This window comes from Esox lucius, chromosome 23, assembly GCF_011004845.1.
Source record: "Esox lucius isolate fEsoLuc1 chromosome 23, fEsoLuc1.pri, whole genome shotgun sequence".
NCBI lineage: Eukaryota > Metazoa > Chordata > Actinopteri > Esociformes > Esocidae > Esox > Esox lucius.
Window position 1 is genome coordinate 120,414 of NC_047591.1, and position 16,687 is coordinate 137,100.

The 16,687-nt window shown below is 40.5% G+C and overlaps 1 protein-coding gene across 2 annotated transcripts in view; it reads left to right on the top strand.

Moving 5' to 3' along the window:
* The first annotated feature begins 3,000 nt into the window (after positions 1-3,000).
* The window catches only part of kcnd2 (potassium voltage-gated channel, Shal-related subfamily, member 2), a 432,971-nt gene continuing 419,284 nt past the window's right edge, over positions 3,001-16,687 (top strand). For both annotated transcript variants that reach the window (XM_034290161.1, XM_029117192.2), the window contains exons 1-2: positions 3,001-3,366; positions 4,311-5,511. In XM_034290161.1, coding sequence (XP_034146052.1) covers positions 4,400-5,511 — 1,112 coding nt within the window. In that variant the 5' untranslated portion in view covers positions 3,001-3,366; positions 4,311-4,399. The remainder of the gene's footprint in view (positions 3,367-4,310; positions 5,512-16,687) is intronic.

Genomic DNA, 16,687 nt, shown 5'->3' on the forward strand with positions numbered 1-16,687 from the left:
ATTATACTACTAAACAGCTACTTCAATTAGGCAGGGCCGGTGCCAGGATGACATGACTGAGGGTGCCTTTTGTATAAATTGAGGGGGCATGTCTAATCACTGTGGAACCCCCCCAAGATGAAAAATATAGAAATGTACACTGAACAAATTTATAAACGCAAAGCTTTTGTTTTTGCCCCCATTTATCATGAGCTGAACTCAAAGATCTAAAACTTTCTCTATGTACACAAAAGGCCTATTTCTCTCAAATATTGTTCAGAAATGTGTCTAAATCTGTGTTAGTGAGCACTTCCCCTTTGCCAAGATAATCCATCCACCTCACAGGTGTGGCATATTAAGATGATGATTAGACAGCATCATTATTGCACAGGTGTGCCTTAGGCTGGCCACAATAAAAGGCCACTCTAAAATGTGCAGTTCCATCACACAGCACAATGTCACGGATGTTGCAAGTTTTGAGGGAGTGTGCAATTGGCAAGCTGACTGCAGGAATGTCCACCAGAGCTGTTGCCTGTGAATTGAATGTTCATTTCTCTACTATATGCAAAGGCATTTCAGAGAATTTGGCAGTACATCCAACCATTTTATGATGTCATCATGTACACTATTCACAAAGTATTTTACGGTATTTTTAAAATACAAAATACAAAACACTTAAGTATTTTGATACAAAATACAATGCCATTTTCAGCAACCCTTTCAAATACAAATTACAAAATACTATTTTGTATTTGAAATACGTATTTGAAATACATGTATCATAAATACTGCCCATCCCTGTATATATACATATATGTACAGTGGGGAGAACAAGTATTTGATACACTGCCGATTTTGCAGGTTTTCCCACTTACCAAGCATGTTGAAGTCTGTCATTTTTATCATAGGTACTCTACAACTGTGAGTGACGGAACCTAAAACAAAAATCCAGAAAATCCCATTGTATGATTTAATTTCATTGCATGACAAGTATCTGATACATCAAAAAAGCAGAACTTAATATTTGGTACAGAAACCTTGGTTTGCAATTACAGAGATCATACCTTTCCTGTAGTTCTTCACCAGGTTTGCACACACTGCAGCAGGGATTTTGGCCCACTCCTCCATAAAGACCTTCTCCAGATAAAAAAAACCATCCATGCTGTTTTGAGTGAGATATGGATTTCTGAATGTCCTCTGTCTTCAGTCTCTGGGTGAGCTGTTAGAAAACTCCTCGGACTGTGACGTCACAGTCCGAAAAATGTGAAAAAAAATTGTCCCTGCTACAGTTGTCAAAAAATTGTCGGTTTGTGCTAACAACTTTGAGACCGGCTGTTTCTCCAACTTTGGTCAGTACAAGGCAGGATTAGCCAAGAAACTTTTGCTAAAAGAGTGTGCAATTCCAACTTTGTGTGGAATACCTGCAGACGAGGGAGATATACAATTAGCTGTCTTTATTTTGCAATTCTACACGAACTAACCAAGAAGTGTTTTGGCAGACTAACATTTTAGCTAGCTAGTGTTTTGCCACATAGTACAAGGTAACGCTAACCGCTAGCAAATTACGTTAGACCGTTACTACTACGCTCTCCCCACTACCATGGTAACAGTTAGAGTGGGCGTGGGCAAAGGAGCAGCAGCTAATGAATATGCAATGAGCAGCAGAAAACAAAACTTTGAAAGGGTCTGAAACAGAGGGTAATAGAGGAAGGTAAGAATCTTTTCCTACAAGCTATTTCCAGCAAACAACTTCAGAAACATGTTTTATGGAACTTATAGACCTATTTTAACTTGTTGAAAAGCAGTCATAATATGGGCGCTTTAAAGAAATACTAACAGGTCTGTGAGAGCCGTATTTCTTACTAGTTGGTAGGTGATCAAACACTCATATCATGCAATAAAATGCAAATTAATTATTTAAAAATCACACAATGGGATTTTCTGGATTTTTGTTTTAGATTCCGTCTCTCACAGTTGAGGTGTACCTATGATAAAAATTACAGACCTCTACATGCTTTGTAAGTAGGAAAACCTGCAAAATCGGCAGTGTATCAGATACTTGTTCTCCCCACTGTATATATATTTACATCCATTAAAATAATGTAACACAGTATTGGAACAGACAAACATACAATGTACACCCCGGATGGTTAACTATATTGCCTTATAACAAAAAAACTAGACGTTGTAAAGTGGAACACAGCATTTGAAAATTACTCACTAGGGTATAAAGAATCCATATAAAGCGTCATTTCATGGGGGAAAATAGAGGGTATAGCTAGTAGGACTTTCTTAGCCACCTACTCCATTGGCTCCAGTTCAACATTGTAAGCCAAATATGGCAATGCAAATTGCCTTATAACAAAAAACTAGCTGTTGTGAGGTGGAACATGGCTTTTGAGAATTATTCACAAGACTCTGAATACCTGAATACCCGAAATTGGCCTATGTAAATTGTCTTATAACAAAACGTCTAGTTTAAGAAAGTGTTGAAAGAAATGCTGCTGGCTATACCCTGTATTACATTTTTTTGGACACTCTATATACATTCTATAAATGAGTATTTAATGAATGCCATGTTCCACCTCATGTCTAGTTTTTTTGTAATAAGGCTTTTTGCGTAGGACAAATTTGGGTATAGAGTCTTGTACATTACTGTTTAAATTATTTAATTTGAAATCTATATCATTCTTCTATTATTTACTCTATTTTGAAACTTTACCATCTTTAGAACGAATTATAAGCTATGCAATATATTGACATTGGCGCTTTTATTCTGAAGGATTCCTTATTACAACGCGACTATGATGTACTCGTTAGTGCTGCTGGTAGAATACTAGTGATGAGGCGAGTCTTCAACTTCAACACTCATTTGTTGATTGAATTACAATATTCCGAAATTGAAATATCTTCGCTATTTTTCCATTGTTCATTACCATTTTCCAGTTTCATGCGCTGGTGACATCGACGCACAGCGGGATCTCGTGAACACTGGTGTATCTGTGTGTCACTGGTTTTCAGTCCACATGCACTTGAACTGCGAACACAGAGCACAGTTCTTGTGGTGGTCTGGTATCTCTAGAATTAGGTAGAGGTTCACAGTAGCGATTTTTTAGATGAGCTTGACATATAGAAGGAATTCGAAATCTAATCTCCTGAAGATTCGTTCGGTCAGAGCTTGAGCATGTACTATTAACACTTTTCCTGGATTTCAAGCACGGAATTAACCCCATTTGAACTTGTTGCTGAGTCGTTTCCATCCTATTGCCAACGGATAATTTTCTCCGGGTACTTCTATGGAGTGCCTGTGTTTAATTTGATATGATTGTTTTGTATGATACACATAACTGAAGGCTTTCTTTTCCTAACCGGTAGTTTTACTCAAAGGTGAGTAAGCTGCATTATTGGCTGTTTGTTGAATGTGCGTTAGATGTTAACTTTAAAACAGACTTGCAAATGTATGTATTGCTGCTCAGTGTTGGTTCCGTGGAGTCGGCAGAAAAATCGACTGAGGTTACTCTCTCATGCTTTACATTCACACTCGATGGGCACGGAAATGTGCAATGCATTAAGATGATGTGAATACATTTACATATAACCTTAATTAAGTTTCAGAAACCAACCGAATTTATACCATGGCCAATTTACTCATAACAGTATACCAGGCCTACTCTTAGATCCTCCATTTTTTCACATTCATTAGTTGAGTGGTTCTTGGAGGAATATTTTGTTGTTTAATGTGGCAACAAATTCCTAGAAAAACCTGGGACTGGTGCATGGTTTAAAGGGGGGCGTGGCTTTAAGATGTATATTTTTGTGCCACACATTAGGGTACATTTCTTTTCAAGATCATCTGTTCTCTTGTATTATCATAATATATGTACACAACACTATCTTTGTTGTAGTTTGAGGGAAACCAATTGTTTCAGTTTCAGTTCAGAGCTTATGCAGATCTTGAAGTTGTTGTAATTACCACAATATGTAAACAGCAATGTAAAATTTTAAGAAAAGGTAAAATCCAAAAATATCCAAAATATGATTTAATTTGTAGTGTATGAAATGAACACAATTAACAGTAATGGCAATTGCACAAATGGATGACCAAAATTAAATAACTAAAAGCATGCCTCCAATAAGCCACACCTTGATTTTAACAGATTTTCACTTTCAAATGAAACATTTCCTACCATAAAACAATGTTTTGAACGTTTACACAGGGTTTCCTTGAATAACCTTTTCAGAAGCGTTCCGCAAATAACCTTATTTGAAAGCTGCTATGCATCTTTATTGCCAAGTGAATAATGCATGGATTTTGTTACCTGTCTCTGTAGATGTCCTCTTGCCACGCTGCGGTTCTGTGATCACCAATCGGAGCGTTGAAAGCTCTTTAGCTGGACCAGGTCGCCTACAGTTGGTCACCATGGCAGCGGGTGTGGCAGCATGGTTACCCTTTGCAAGGGCAGCTGCTATAGGATGGATGCCGGTAGCCAGTGCACCCATGCCGACACTGCCAGCAGACAATCGGCAGAAGCAGGAAGGCCTCATTGCAATCAATGTCAGCGGTCATAAGTTCCAGACATGGCGGAATACTTTGGAGCGGTACCCAGACACTTTACTGGGTAGCACAGAGAGGGAATTCTTTTACCACGAAGAGACTAACGAATACTTTTTTGACCGCGACCCCGATATTTTCAGACATATTCTGAACTTCTATCGTACTGGAAAGCTTCACTACCCGCGCCAGGAGTGCATTTCGGCCTATGACGAGGAGCTAGCCTTCTTTGGAATCATACCAGAGATCATAGGGGATTGCTGCTATGAAGAGTATAAGGACCGAAGGCGGGAGAACCAGGAGAGGATCCAGGATGATGAGGACAGCGAGAACCAGAATGAAATGGTCCCCCCTGATATGACGTTCCGAGAGACCATGTGGCGGGCATTTGAGAACCCCCACACGAGTACTATGGCCCTGGTGTTCTATTACGTCACTGGCTTCTTCATTGCAGTTTCTGTGATGGCCAATGTAGTGGAGACAGTCCCATGTGGAACTTTGCCAAACCGGGTCAAAGAGGTGTCATGCGGGGAGCGTTATGCCCTTGCCTTTTTCTGTCTGGACACCGCCTGCGTCATGATCTTCACTGTGGAATACTTGCTGCGTCTTATGGCCGCCCCCAGCCGCTGGAACTTTATCAAGAGTGTAATGAGTGTAATCGACGTTGTCGCCATCATGCCTTATTACATCGGCTTAGTTATGACGGATAATGAGGACGTGAGCGGGGCATTTGTCACCCTGAGGGTGTTCCGCGTTTTCAGGATTTTCAAATTCTCCCGCCACTCTGCAGGGCTGCGCATCCTGGGCTACACGCTGAAGAGCTGTGCATCTGAGCTAGGCTTCCTCCTCTTCTCCCTTACCATGGCCATCATCATCTTTGCAACGGTCATGTTCTATGCTGAGAAGGGCTCCACAGCCAGCAAGTTCACCAGCATCCCAGCTGCCTTCTGGTACACCATCGTCACCATGACAACTCTTGGGTAAGTGAATATTCTGGTGACCTTGCAGTCCGGATGTGGAACGCATGCTTAGAAAGGTGTATTATAGGCCCTACACCCGCAGAATTGTTTTACTATTTCCCAGCTGCAATTCAATAGAAGGTTGGGTAAATAGGCCAAAAACCACCATTTATGTTAAGCATGCTCAAGTGAAAGGTTTGGGTAATCTAAAGCTGTCCAATTCAAAGGTCTCAGACACATTTACCAAATGTATTCATGATGTCTTTTCACAACCACTGCAGCACTTCCTAGTTTGACATTTAGATTTACACCTATTTCCAAGACAGTGGAATAAAGAGAGCTAAACATAGAACACATGGGATGAGCCGTTGGGGGAGATCAATGATGAGATTCAAAGCAGATAACACTGGATTAAATCTCTCTTCTCTCCCTCCTCTTTTTCTCATGGTTTCTGTCTCTTCCCCATCCCCTGTCAACCCCCCACACAAACCCTAACACACAGTGATCTTTTATTTTCTTGTTTCTCCTCAGTTATTTAGCTTTCTCTTTATTCAATTTAATCAGATGTTAAGCTTGAAATGTGGCCACAGCTGTGGAGCAGCAGTGTAAACAGTGCATGAGGCATCTTATGGCATTGTGTTGATGTGTTTTTATTAACATGAGCACTGGGGCTATTGTTTATTGATCCCTCTGAAAGTTTTTCCAACCTGGTGTAGTAGCAGCCTACAGTGTGTTCTCCATGGTTCTGAAACAGAGCCGCAAGTATTGTGGTGCGCTCTCTGTGGTCCTGAAACATAGCTCAAGGCAATGCGTTACAGAGCACTCTCCGTGGTGTGGAAACAAAGCATCACAGCTCTGTCTCAGTAATGCATGCTTTATTTGGAGTTGCCATTACCCAGCCAATTCATATGTTAATAATAAAATTGAGCACTAAACCCTCTGTATGATGTGTTCACCACAGTACCTTTCAAAGTCCACACTACTTATGAACCCAGATGTGGAGTTGGAGTGTCATAGTGACATGATGGATTTCATAAAGCTCAATGTTTCAATCATCATTATCAATAGTTATAAGCGATATATTTATAAATTTTTTATCCTAGCAGTTTGTGTACATCAATTTCTGCATTGAATTTGACCGGTATGCGTATTGGAAAAAAAGGCAAAAAGACATTGATCTCCAACTGCATTTGTACAGAGAAAGAGTGTGTGAGAGAAATGCTGAGCAAAAGATTGCCACAATTCATTGTGTGCAATTTGTGTAGGAGCCTATCTCTACTATCAGATTGGGTGATATCAATACGAAAATGCAATGCAATTACTGGCTCATATTCACAACTATGCTTATTGCTTGCACAGTTGGAGAGGACCCGATTCGAATACATGGTTACTGGGGTCAGCTGCTGTAACCACTGGACCACACTAGCCCCAACCATCCAGCCTTATGTAAACCATATTACCCATTGACATTGACCCCCTCCAGACACAAACAAAACTACAAAACTGTACATATCCAAAACAGTACTCCACTTTTGTTCTGTATGTTCATATTAAACAATGTAGTGAGCCTGAACTCATTGTTTTGTTAGTGTGTCAATCAGCGCATTACTGTGTGTTGCGTTTCTGGTTACAGTGCTATTGTGTTTCTGTCAGTGTGGTTGTGTTTTTGGGGAGGCAGTGTCAACCTATTTGTGTTGGCTGTGTCCTCGACTTGACAGGTGGTGACAGCACCATTGAGACCACAAACATTAAGGCACAAGTTACTGAATTCATAATATTACCTAGACAACAAATTGTTAACATCCTTATATAGTGACTGGCTGCATGTTTACACAGTTTGATATCTTAAATAGAAAACAAAGTGTAATGTTCAGTCTGACCATTACCAAAATATTCTGCTCTCATGTCGCATAGTATCCCTCCAATTCTCACGTGGGTTTGGGTGTGTGTTTGGGTGTGTGTGTGTGTGGGCGGGTGGGCGGGCTGGTGAGCGAGGATGGTTTTGCTAGATTGAGCAAGGCCATAACTCTTAAGCAGGTGTAGACTACCATTATTTAATGTCTCATTACCTTGTAAGGAGACCAGAATAACAAGTGCTAGAGATACAGTTAGGTCTGGAAATAATTGGTTACTGACAGAAGTTTTGTCATTTTGGCTGTTTACCAAAATATATTCAGGTTACAGTTAAATGATGAATAAGGGTTTAAAGTGCTCAATTTGAGGGATTTCACATCCAAATTGGAGGAAAGTTTTAGGAATTACAGCTTTTTACTATCTCTTTCGCAGGACCAAAAGTAATTGGACAGTTGACTCAAGGGCTATTTCATGGACAGGTATGGGTGTTATTTCTTCATCAATTAAGCAAGGTCTGGAGTTGATTCCAAGTGTGGCATTCGCATTTGGCAGCTGTTGCTGTGAACCCACAACATTTGGTCAGAAGAGCTCTCAATGCAAGTGAAACAGGCCATCCTTAGGCTGCAAAAAAAAAGAGATAGCAGGAACATTATGAGTGGCCAAATCAACAGAAAAAAAGAACACACTGGTGAGCTCTACAACACAAAAAGGCCTGGACATCCATGGAAGACAACAGTGGTAGATGATTGCAGGATCCTTTCCACAGTAAAGAAAAACCCTTTCAAAACATCCTGTCAAGTGAAGAACACTCTCAAAGAGGTAGGCATATCATTATCCAAGTCTACCATGAAGAGCAGACTTCATGAGAGCAAACACAGAGGATTCACTATAAGGTGCAGACCATTCATAAGCCTCAAGAATAGAAAGGCCAGATTAGATTTAGCCAAAAAACATATAGAAAGGCCCACACAGTTGTGGAACAGCATTATTTGGACAGATGAAACTAAGATCAACCTGTACCAGAATGATGGAAATAAAAAAGTATGAAGAAGGCTTATGAATCATCTTTAAAATCATAATCTGTAAAACACAGTGGAGATAGTGTGATGGAATGGGCATGCATGGCTTCCAATGACACTAGGTCACTTGTTTATTGTTGATTTGACAGAAGCAGCTGGATGAATTTTGAAGTGTATGGGGATATATTCTCTGCTCAGATTCAGACAAATTCAGCAAAGTTGATTGGACAGCGCTTTACTTTACAAATGGACAGTGACCAAAAACATACTGTGAATGCAACCCAGGAGTTTTTTTTTAAGGCAAAGAAGTGGAACCCGAGTTTGATATCAGGTGATTGATCGAGTTTGCACTTCACTTGCTGAAGACAAAAATTAAGGGAGAAAGACCCACGAAAAAACAACAACTGAAGACCGTTGCATTAAAGGCCTGGCAAAGCATCTCAGAGGAAACCCAGAGTTTGGTGATGTCCATGCATTCCAGACTTCAAGCAGTCATTGCATGCAAAGGACTCCCAACGAAGTATTAAAAATTTACATTTTATTTATGAGTGTGTTAATTTGTCCATTTACATTTGAGCCCCTGAAATAAGGCGACTGTGTATGAAAATTATTGCAATTCCTAAACGTTTCATATGATATTTTTGTTCAACCCCTTGAATTAAAGCTAAAAGGCTTCACTTCAATTGCATCTCTGTTGTTTAATTTCAAATCCATTGTGGTGGCGTACAGAGAGAAAATTATGTAAATTGTATCAGTGTCCAAATATTGATGCTGAGAAAGGGGAAAAGGGGAGACAGAACAAGAGAAGAACATTTTGAGAAAGATAAGAAGGCATAGCAGAGAGACATTTTCTATTCGTGTTGAGTCTGCAACACTTCACTTTGCTCAGTACACTCATGTAACTGGCTGTACCGAATTCATGAATATTTGTAATTTTTGTAGCCCCCTGTCCAATTCCCTGCTGCTCACCTGTATCACCATGCATTACTTCTGGATCCAGTAGTGCAGTGTTGAAGTGTTCATACTGAATTCGGCATACTGCACTGCTCAGATCCAGACACTGATCTGTTTAGCATGGTCAAGACCCTCCCAGAGGATTAGTTATCCCAAGAGTTACTAAAAGAGATGGGGTGTGTGTGTGTGTGTGTGTGTCAGTCAGACTCAAGGGGAGTCTGGTAAATCATTTGTATCAGTGTCAGAGATTAACCTCGTAGTATTGCATTTTCTTGCCTTGGAACCCATTGGTCCTGCTAATTGACTCATTGAAATCATTGGAGTTTAAATTGGCTTATTCACTGACAAACAGCATCAATTAATGAAACAGCTGTGAGTATTGGGAACACTGAGAATGGGTGAGTAGAGAATGGGTGAGTGAGGGGAGAGATGCCGATGGAGTGAACGAGAGATGACTACTAAATGATGGGCAATGACAGAGCGATGGGGACAGTCAATTAATTGAGACAGTCTTACTGTAAGCAGGGGCTCAGTGTTGAGATTCTGACCAGTGCATTCTCATGTTATGTTCATTTCATGACAAGCCAATAGGCCCTACACATGGATTTGTTTCTTTAATGACCAACCATATGTTGCATGCTGAGGGTGATCCAAACTTGGTATTCTGCAGGTTGGCTATGCCAGGTTGGCTATGCCAGGTTGCCGTTCAAAGCCATAGGCAAGGTTATAACTCCTTCTAATAGGCTCTCAATAGTCACATAATGTCAGGTTTCAGGCATTAACCATGACACTAGTTAGTATGCCTGGAGCCTAGTAGGCGACCCCTGCCTTAGGGAAAGATAACTGATCCGAGACCTCTATGTCCGAACCCGGGCTGCACATTCACTTTTTTGCACATAGTTCTGGTGATGGCACATTACAGGGGTTGATCGTTTTGTAGTACAGGCCACAAAATTGTAGCTCAAGTATAAAATGTCTGTAACCATCACTAAAAACAACCACAAGTAGTGCAGTTCATCACTTAAACTGGTATGTAACTGGCAAAGGGCATGAATGTTGCATGCAGGGCACATAAAATCCAAACCTTATGTAAGAAATAAGGTATTCAGCCGTTTGCATAGTGTTGAAATAATGATTGTGTTCCCTGCATGCAACAAGGATTGTCGTCATGGGAGAGAGTAATTCAAATATTTATTGCAGCATTCAATAGTCTCTTGTTTCTTGATGTTACTGACTCGATCTTACAAACTCCGGTCGTACCTCTACTTTATTGCAATCCAGAATACACAACACTACTCTTAGCCCATTGGCTAATTACTGTTGCGCTTTGACAGAACGTGACTTCCTGTGTACAGATAAATGGATGTTTTGTTGTGAACTAACAAGCATACATTCATACAATTCCAAACTTAAGGCGAAATGTTTTCAGACAAACATTTTCTTTATTTGCCCATAATAGTATATTGCAGGGACATAACAACTGCATACAAAAAGTCAAAACAATATGCTTAAAATTAATATCATTATACATACAATATTATTATTAAATTAAGAGAGTGTGTAAATCACTAATAAGAGGACAAAAACAAACAAACATGGGAAGCGGTGTGTGTGCGCGTGCGTGCGTACGCGTGCGTGTGCACGTGTGCGTGTGTGCGCGTGCGTGTGTGCACGCACGTCACAGATGTCTGCTTGTCACTTTTTCATATTTGGCCTCCTGTCCCTCTTAGCAAAGGACAACCATTTCACTGCTACCTGGCAAAGTTTGGCTTTGGGTCGCTACTATTGCTGGCTGACACATTATTAACAATTTGCACCTTTATATGCTACTGGTAGAAGGTATGGAATTTGGTGCAGACAGTTGGAGGCCAAAACATACAGATGGGGTCACATAGAAATGTACTTGTTTTCGAAAGCAACTCAAAATGTTTGTCCATTAAAATAAGATCAAAAAGATCAGTTAATGTTCTAAATTACTATTGTAGCTGGATTTTCTATGGAATATGTCCATATGCGTACAGAGGCCCATTATCAGCAACCATCAGTCATGTGTTCCAGTGGCATGTTGTGTTTGCTAATCCAAGGTAATGATTTTAAAAGGCTAATTGATGATTAGAAAACCCTTTTGCTATTATGTTAGTACAGCTGAAAACTGTTGTGCAGATTAAAGAAACAATAAAACAAGATGAATTAAGACTAGTTGAGTCTAAATCTGGAGAGTCAGCAGTTGTGTTCGATTACAGGCTGAGATTGGCCAGAAACAAATAACTTTTTTCTGAAACCTGTCAGTTTAGGCTATTCCATGCAAGAAACTGCAGATCTCATACAACGCTGTGTACCACCCCCTCACAGAAAAGCACAAACTGGTTCTAACCAGAATAGAAAGAGTGGGAGGCCCCAGTGCCTGAGCAACTGAGCAAGAGTACAAATACATTAGTGTCTAGTTTAAGAAACAGGTGCCTCACAGGTCCTCAAATGGCCGCTTCATTAAATAGTCAGAGGAAGATTGGAAAAATATTATGGATAGACAAATCTAAGTGTGAGGTGTTCAGTTTACAAAGAAGAGCATTCTTGAGACGCAGACCAAATGAAAGATGCTGGAGAGTTTGTGATGCCATCTGTCAAGCATGGTTGAGGCAATGTGATGGTTTGGGCGTGCTTTGGTGGTGGTTAGGTGGGAGATTTGTACAGGGTAAAAGAGATCTTGAAGAAGGAAGGCTCTCACTCTATTTTGCAATGCCGTGCCATACCCTGTGGATGGCACATGATTGGAGACAATTTCCTTTTGCAACACAACAATGACCCTACTGCATCCAAAGATCTAAATACAAAAGCTGAGGCATACATGTATAGTATATCACCATAATCTAGTAGGAATATAAATGTTTCTTGCACCATATTTCCAATGCTGACGTGACAGACATGATGTGACATATATAAAATGAACACATTTTAACCTTTAGCCTTTTCACCCCCTCACTAACATTCCAAGATATTTGTAAAAAGCAACACAGGTGCGCAACAGCTTATTCAAGAGAGGGAAGCGTAGCACTATGTACTATGTTGTCAGCATAAGAACGACCTAGACTTTTAAGGGTTTTAATGGACTCAGAATGCACTGATGTGAAAACCAAACTCAGAACAGAATGCACTGATGTGAAAACCAATTAATCCCTATTTTTATTTGAAAATAGTACAAAAAAAAACATATCAAATGTTGAAACTGAGAAAGTGTATTGTTTTTGGAAATTTTGAATTTAGAATTTTATGCCAGCAACAAATATCCTTATTAAAGGATTTCAGTTGCTCAACAGTTCGGGGTGTCCTTTGTTGTATTTGTTGTTGTTTTGTAATGCGGAAAATGTTTTGAATGGGTGACAGGCCAGTTTAGCACCTGTGAGTTTTAACTTGCATTTGTGGATAAAGCGACAAACTCTGTTTACAGAAGTGTTCCAGATTTACTTTCTGAAGGTCATCAGTCTATTCCTGTTCTGAGAAATGAAGGCTATTCCATGCAAGAAATTGCCAAGAAACTGAAGATCTTGTACAAACATATGTAGTACGCCCTTCCCAGAACAGTGCAGGCTGGTTCTAACCAGAATAGAAAGGGGAGTGGAAGGCCCCAGTGCACGACTGAGGAAGAGGACAAATAAGTGTCTAAGAAACAGGCGCCTCACAGGCAGGGTCTGAAATTAACACCCACCCAAGCGCCAAATGCAGCTAGATTTTACATGGCTATCCGCCATTCTTGTGGGTAAATGTTTGTACCCAATGTTTTCCTCTTATTGTAATCAGAGCAGTGGTTAGTGGCACTGCTAAGTTGAGATGCGCCACAACCGAAAAACAGAATTTCTTTATAACATATGATTTTTTTTACTAAGCTTTGCGCATTTTCCATCACGTGCACATTACTATCGTACAAGCATCAGAGCAGACAACGTCCTGCACCCAACATTTGGAGTATCAAGCTAGCAAATGAGGTCAGAGAAAAGTAACTTGCTGTGTGTGTGCATGCACACGCTTGTGTTATACTGTCAGTAAGTGGCTGTGACATTGATATAAAGAAGGTTGCCATTGTGAGCGACAACCCAAGGTAAAAAGCAAGCTATCTGACTGTCACAACTCAATAGCTACAATGGATTTGCGTCATGTAGGTAACATTAGAGATTTGGCAGCAACATTTTAGATTGATTCAACTTTATTGTCATTGAACAGTACATCTACAGTACAATGAAAAGCAGTTAGCATCTAACCAGAAGTGCAAGGCAAATGCAGTACAAATGGCAATACTACATGTGCAATTGTGGCAAATAGAGGAGGGCAGAATATGTACAAGTATTAAGTATAGTGTATGTTACATGTGGAGTAATAGTTGTATGGGTACAGGTGGCAATTCTAGATGTACAGTCGAGGCAAATTGAAGGAGTAAGGTAGCATGTGCAACCAGGATGCAGCAATGAGGTCCCCGAGGTTGCCATGCGTATATAACATCTGTAAAAATGCAAGCATGATGGCGGTACTAAATGTGCAAAGAGGCAAGTTGAATGTGCAAGGTACATGTGCAACTGAAATGCAGGGATAGCAGCAGTGAGGTTCCCGAGGTAGACACGTACCTATAACTACTGAAAACTTAAATGATCAAACTTTGCGAGGCAGTGTCAGAGTAGTACAAAGGGAGTAGTGCAACCAGGTCCCTGGGAGGTATGGTTAATGATGGGTCGTAGAGTTCTCGGGGTCACAGAGTTAAGTAGGGTTACAGTAGATGGGTAGAAACTGTACCTGATCCTGCTGGTGCGGGAACGAAGAGACCTGTTGCTGGGCCTTCCGGTCAGCTACGGAGCAACCACTAAACCACACTGTGGCGCAGTTTGTCAGAATGCTCTCGATTGTGTTCACAAGGATCTTTGAGGACAGGCAGGCTTTCATCAGCCTCCTCAAAAGGTACAGGCTCTGCTGCACCTTATTGACTGGGCTGAGTTGAGGGTCCTTGGGGACACGCTGAAATTTGAAGCTGGACACAAACTTCACCTCAGTGCCATTGATGAGAATGGGGGCGTGACTGCAGCCTTTGGACTTCCTGTAATCCACAATGAGCTCCTTGGTTTTCTTTGCGTTGAGGGCCAGTTTGTTGTCAGCGCACCATGCTGCCAGGCGCTTTACCTCCTCCCTGTAGGTGGGTTCACCCTGCTCTGTGCAGACAACACATCTGCGGTGGACAGTCTGAGGGGAGGGTCATCTGGAGGGAGTTCAGCTTTAATGGCTGACTCTTTGTTGTCCCTGTCGAAGCATGCGTGGAACCTGTTAAACCTGTTAGTGCAGGAGTCGTTGATGGCTGTGGAGGTAGGGTTCATTAGCCTGTAGTCTGTGATGGCTTGGATGCCTTGCCACTTGTGTTGGGGTTTGGAGTGCTTTTCAATCTGCAGTTTGTGATGATTTTTAGCCATCTTGATGCCCCTTTTTTAGGTTGGCCCTGGATGAGTTGTAGGCCCCCCACATTGTCGAATCTGAAAGCAGCGTTGTGTGCCTTTAGCAGTTGTCGGACAATAAAACCCAAGATGTATGTAATGAATAAAAACATTTGTATTATCACATAGAAAAAGGAAATTTTGTGAGAATTGGAGGTTTGGCGATAAAGGAGTTTCAAGAGATGCTGAGGCAGATTTCTCCCGGGGGTTCTAGTGGGGCTAACAAGTTGATTTCAGTGCCAGTATATAGGCCCAGACTCTTAGTTTAAGCACATATCTTGTTGTCTATAGGTGACATGAATAAGCTATCAAAAAACCAAGAGGAGATTTTAGAAGACTACATTGTCATTTTCGCATTGTATTATCATGTGTATTAATAACTTGATATCAATATAAAAAAATAATAAAATCACTGTTATCGTCAATACCGGTATATTGTGACACCCCTAGTGTAAATCCTGTATTTGGTTATGTCAAAATACATTTTTGTAAAATATAGTTTAGTTGTTGAAGCAGAAATTCAGTATCATATTTTGGGTTTTATAGCTTGTGCTTGGTTTTATAGTTTGACCAGGGGGTAAGGGAAAATCCTGGCTTATTTCGATAAGTCTGGCTAATTTAAGTTAGAGTTCCGTTCCATTATTGTGGCTTATAGGAGTCAGCATGCTCAGTAACCAAAGTAACTTATACCTCTGAACTAGCCTGCTCCCTCGCAGGCTGTCAGGCTTAATTTAGCTGTGTTTCAAAGAATGTCCAATGGGCGGAAACAGAATCCCAAAAGACATTTCCGTGTATTTTCTCGCTTGCATCACTTTTGTCCTGTCCGTGTTCAGAAACATAAGTTCATATTTTGTATGTCATTGTGACCAAGCATGAATTGACTTGTTTAATTTAGTTCCAAAGAACATATCAATAGAAATAAACAAGTTAAGAAAAGCATGTCTTACCACTTTCACTGTCTTCAAAAGCCAATAGTAAATTGACATAGGCCTAGACAATGTCTGAATCTCAAATCACATACTACGCACTACAAGTACAGTACGTACTTCGCGGATGATGGTGAAGTACGTACTGTTTATTATATAGTAAGCTAGTATGCCAGTATTAGGACTGATTGGGACCTACATTGTCATAATATTGTCTCAACATTACATTTTGTCACGCAACATTACATTTTGTCACGCAAAGTTTGAGTATTTTGCTCGACACCATTATGCAATGTGTTAAACTGACCAACATTTCTTATGAAGTTTACTTCCACCACAAATTGCATCTATGAACTGTATGGCTTTTGCCACTGGCCGTTTTAAAAGCTTATAAGCCAGTAATACTAGTACCTTAGTACTTGTAATAGTCATAAGAATTGAGCAATTGCTAACGAGACTAGCCTAACTTTGCACTGCCAAAGCTATTTCATTTCAGGGCACAAGAATGTTGGAAATTGATGCAATAACTATTAATATAGGTGACGATAACTGAATTTTTAATCAAGTGAAAAGACGAGAGAATCGTGGAAACCCCTCCTCTTTCACTGCACAAGTAGTTGTGGTCTATATTACCCCAAAAAGCGTGCATGGGTGCATACTTAAAAAATCCACCAGAAATAGTAGACCATCCGGGAACTTTTGGCATACTATTTTTAGCAGACAATTGTTTGAGACATACTAATCTTCTCAAATACTATTCTGGCATACTATATACTATGCAAGTATGCGATTTGAGACCAGCCAGTTACAATCAACTATGACATGTCCATTCCTCAACAACCCTCTGGATGAAGGTGCTCAGATTCTATACAGAGCATTTACACCACCAGTCCCTAGGGTCTTCAGAGACAGAAGTTCTCCACTGGGCTTCCCTGATGAGTGTCAATGGGAGAGGTACAGGTTCAGTAGGCCGAGCAAA